This window comes from Zingiber officinale, chromosome 3B (assembly GCF_018446385.1).
Source record: "Zingiber officinale cultivar Zhangliang chromosome 3B, Zo_v1.1, whole genome shotgun sequence".
NCBI lineage: Eukaryota > Viridiplantae > Streptophyta > Magnoliopsida > Zingiberales > Zingiberaceae > Zingiber > Zingiber officinale.
Window position 1 is genome coordinate 102,484,105 of NC_055991.1, and position 4,362 is coordinate 102,488,466.

The window sequence follows — 4,362 nt, forward strand, 5'->3', positions numbered from 1 at the left end:
TGGAGTATATAAATAAAGAGCAAGTGAGTAGGTAATGGTATAGAGATAAAATATTTATTTTCAATTTTCATGCATCTAATGATAAAATAAGCTTAACAAGGACAAGAAAGTGCTCCATGTTCAACCTTGCTCTTGTTTATTTTCAACCAAATTATTGTTTTATTTACCAGTTTAATTTTCTTTTTCTCAGTATAAGATCATCGTTAAGAATGTTTTGGAAGAGAATATAATTATAATGCAAATCATGTCGCGAGGTCGGCCCTCTTGTTTTTCCTCATTCTTGTTTTTCCTCATTATCATTGTTCATGGAATCATAAATTATTACGTGGAAGCATCAATTTATTCATTTCTATTGCTTATATTCCCTGAAGAAGACACAAGCATTCAAAGGTGATATGACACTTGAAGCAGCAGTAACCTACAGAAGTCCATATCCGCTGAGCCAAACAAAACACCAACGTCCTACCTGTGTGCCATTCTTCAGGGCCCCTGTCCTCCCTAAATATTTTAACCCATGCATCAGAATGTGATTTCCTTAAACAAGACAAGTAAAAGCTGCATCCCAAATCTCTAGAAAATCGAGAATTCATTGCTACACAGATTACTCGATTCCTTCAACCATTAAGCAATCGCTATGAGTCGAGTGAGGGAGCGAAAGTCTCAGGGAGGGTACAGAGTTGCAGTGCGATGGAAAAGGACCCTACGCTGCCAGCAATGGCCTTGTCGAGGCAGAGGCCGCGTCGCTGCCACGCACACCTCGTCCAAAGCGTTCCACGGCAATGGCCAACTTTTGCTCGTTAGGCAACACATCAAGCATCATGCGCACAGGAATTGAAGACGACGAAAAGGATCAGGTGTTTTTTGTAACAGGAATTGAGATTTGCTACCGCGTGGCTCCGACAAGGGTGTGATTTATGGGCCTCCAGGCGGAGGCAGTGAGGAGGCAGAGGTCCTTCCACCCGAGCTTGAGCGTGCCGTTCTCCTCCACCAGGGTGTAGCCGTCGGAGGGGAACATGCCGAGGAGGAGTGTAGCCTGGGCGGCGGCGTTGCCGGAGAGGGAGACGCCGCAGAAGCCAGACTGGCTCAGCTTCTCCCTCCAGTTACTGAACTTGACCTCGCCAGTGCGCGCTGGGCCGCCGACGGCGAGCACGTTGCGGATTTCTCGCGAGAGCAGCTGCTGCTCCACGATATGCCGCTCATGGCTGTCCTCGCTGTAGCTGGCGCCAAGCGAATCGAAGAGGGCGGAGTAGTAGTGGATCGCCTCGACGAAGCGGGCCAAGAACGAGCCCGATTGGCTCAGGTCCTGCTCCACCATCGTCACCACCTTCGGTGACAACCTGCAATTTTAATTGCATGCAAAAAAAAAAACAAATCAATAAAAGTACTTCCTCCGCATCATCAACGCTTTGAAAGCAACAACAATGATACTAGAAGGAAAAAAAAAACAAGAGAGAAAAAAAAACAGAACCCTTGAACCACTAAAATCATCCACCGAGAAATCGCAAATGAGGAAACTTGGATCGAGCGAAGAAGCTAACACCGTAAAAGGAAAGCTTAAAAGTAGGTGAAAATCGCGAGGTAAATAGAAAGGAGTTCTCATTTCGCTTGGGCACCAGGCATTGGCAATCGCACTAAAAAACAAAAAAGGAAGAAGAAAGAGAAGCAAATCAAGTGTCTGCGTACCTCTGCAGAAGCCAGAGGGTGTTGGTGTCGGAGCCTGTGACGTCGTAGAGTGAGTGGTGGAGCCAGTGCACCGCGATGGCCTCGCAGCGGGAGACGCCGAGGCGGTCCGGGTCGAGGTTGCCCGCCTTCTCGGCGAGGGGGACGAACTCGAAGGGGAGTCCGAGGGTATCGGCGAAGTCGGAGAGGCGCTTGCCGGTAGCCTCGAGAGCGTCCATGGAGGAACCAAGGCCAGTCAGGCGCACCCGAGGTGGGCCACCGGGGCGGGAGGCGAGGATGTGAAAGAGGCCCGGCCACTGGAGACCTTGCATGATGTCGAAGTCGATGATATGCACGCGGTCCTCGCGCTCGAACGCTTCCTGGATGGCTTGGTTGGCGGTGAAGTGGGAGAACTTGACGAAGGGGCTGATTCCGTTGAAGACCTGGAAGGCGGCAGCGAGGCGGTGGCGATGAGGCACGGTGGAGAGAGGGGCGTAGAGGCCGAGGCAGGAGCTAACTAGCCGCGCTGACATGGCCTCCGAGAAGTAGGCCGCCACGCGTTGCGCGGAAGTGCCGAAGGGAGTCGAGAGCTCGGAGATTTCGAGGAGTAGGCGGTTTGCCTCCTCCAGGTTGTCAGCTGACACCGCCTCCGCGCACTGGAGAAGCAGCGTCAGCAGGTGTAGCCCCTCCTCGTCCCGCTTCCTCTTCTCCATTTCTACCCTCTTTTCCCTCGCCGCCAATGCCGCTGAAGTTGTAGCAGCAGCAGCCGTCGCCGCCGTAGCCTCATCGGACGAAATCGACGTGGAGCTCCGTTGCGGTTGTTGTTGTGGTTGCTGTTGAGGCAGCGGTGCAGGTTGCAGCTTTTCCGATCCAGCGCTGCTAGTAGCCACCGCGGAGAACGCGAACGGGGGCGGTGCGGGGTTCCCCCGCTTTAGCGACGGCGAGGCAATCTCCGTAACTGGGAGAGCCTCCCTCGCGTCCATCCTCCGCTGATGAGCCGACTGCGAGGTGGCCGGAAGAGACGGCAATGGCGGAGCCGGCGGTTGAAGCGATCTAAGCCGAAACTCCAGCAAAGCTGCCAAGCTTGGGTTACAAGGGTGCACGATCTCACGGACACTCTGAACTATCAAAGGTATAGAAACCTCCCCTCCGGCGGCGGAGCTACTAATAATATCCCGAATGATCCCGTCCACAAAAGCTGTGCTAGCCCCAGCATCATCGACCCCGCCGCCCCCTCCTCCAACGGCCGAAGAAGAAGCAAACTGGCGTCCAGCCGCCGTCTCTGAAGCCGGCAAAGCAATCCGATCATTCTCCGGAGGAAACAGCGGTAAACCAGAGAAACCACACACTGGCAGTGGTAGTGGAAGCGGCAGTGGCATAAGCGGCGAAGGATTCAACAAAGATGGAAGAATCGAGCTAGTGCTGCTAGGCAACAGGATGGAAGTGGCATCGACGGGAGGCGGAAGGAGAAGAGGGGACGACTGCCCCAAGAGCGGAGGAGGGTTCGCGGATGAAGAAGCGGCGGAAGGAGAACGCCGAGGGAGGCGAGAGGGCGCACAAGAAGCGTCGTCAGGCTGCAAGTCGAGCTCGGACGCGAGGCGCTTCCTCACCATCTTGGCTTGCTCCTGCTGGTGCTGGAAGAGCAGTAGTTGCAGCAGCTCCTCTTCCTGCTGCTGGCAGTAGGAGTGCTGCTGGGAAGGCAAGAGGAAGAGGGAAGATTGAGGAGCAGATGGGGAGTTGGTATTAATAAAGGAGGAGGAAGAGGATGTAGTAGAAGTAGTAGAGATGGAGTTAGGGCGGTCCGTTGAGGCATGAGCTTGGGGAGTGGAGAAGAGAAAGGAAGTGGAGGCCATCAGCGTCACATAAAACAAGGGGAAGCAGCTCGGCGCATGCCACTTCGGGGCTTCGGCGGAGGAGAGGAAGCCAACAAGTAGCTTCAGCCGAGATTACAACAGCAGCAGCAGCACCATGCACCACCCTCCAGGCCTCCACCACCTACTTCTACCGCATCGCCTCGGGGCGTGCTCACGGACGAGATTGCTACAAGGAGATAGCGGCGGGAGGGTTGCGACACCCGCGCTCGGATTCGATTCGAGGACAAGAACAAGCAACAGGGTAGATTTTTTTTTAATTTTTTTTTATGGTGTGCTTGTTCATCTGTCGACGAGGGGTTCAAGGATAATGGCGTCCTTTTTGCTCGGGGACACTGCTCTAATTTAATTCCTGACTCGGCTATTTAACTCACTTAATAAATAACTTAGACCTTGGCTTGCATTGCTATCGATGCGCGCCCCCGCCCTTTTTTCGCTTCCAATGAAAAGGTTCTCGATTCCTCCGTTTGCATTGTAAAGTTTCAAAACTTTCTACCACCTTCTTCTCAGTTTAACCCTGAAGTCTCTACCGCATGCCTTTTCTCATTCTAACCCTTGACTTTCATGGGCGTCGATCTGGACGCAAGGTATAGTATTTGAAACCTCATCCATTTTTATGTGTAAGTTTCTTAAATTTGTATGATTACGAAGACGAAATAAGCAAAATAAGAAATTCAACAAAAGAGAAAGAAGACATTTGACTATGCATCAAGATGAATTGCAAATGATGATGAAGTATGTTGTCTTTCAATTTTATATGTCTATACCAAATGATGATGAAGTATGTTGTCATTGATGGCATTCAATTTTAACATGTATTTTTTAATATAAA

General features: G+C 51.7%; 1 protein-coding gene across 1 annotated transcript; it reads right to left on the reverse strand.

The window, feature by feature from the left end:
- Positions 1–409: 409 nt before the first annotated feature.
- On the reverse strand, positions 410–3,605 carry LOC121967187 (protein SCARECROW 1-like). Its single transcript, XM_042517255.1, has 2 exons — positions 1,684–3,605; positions 410–1,337 (listed from the first exon to the last, which is right to left on the reverse strand). Exons 1-2 carry the CDS (start codon positions 3,510–3,512, stop codon positions 884–886), a joined length of 2,283 nt encoding a protein of 760 aa, XP_042373189.1. The 5' UTR covers positions 3,513–3,605; the 3' UTR covers positions 410–883.
- Positions 3,606–4,362: the final 757 nt, after the last annotated feature.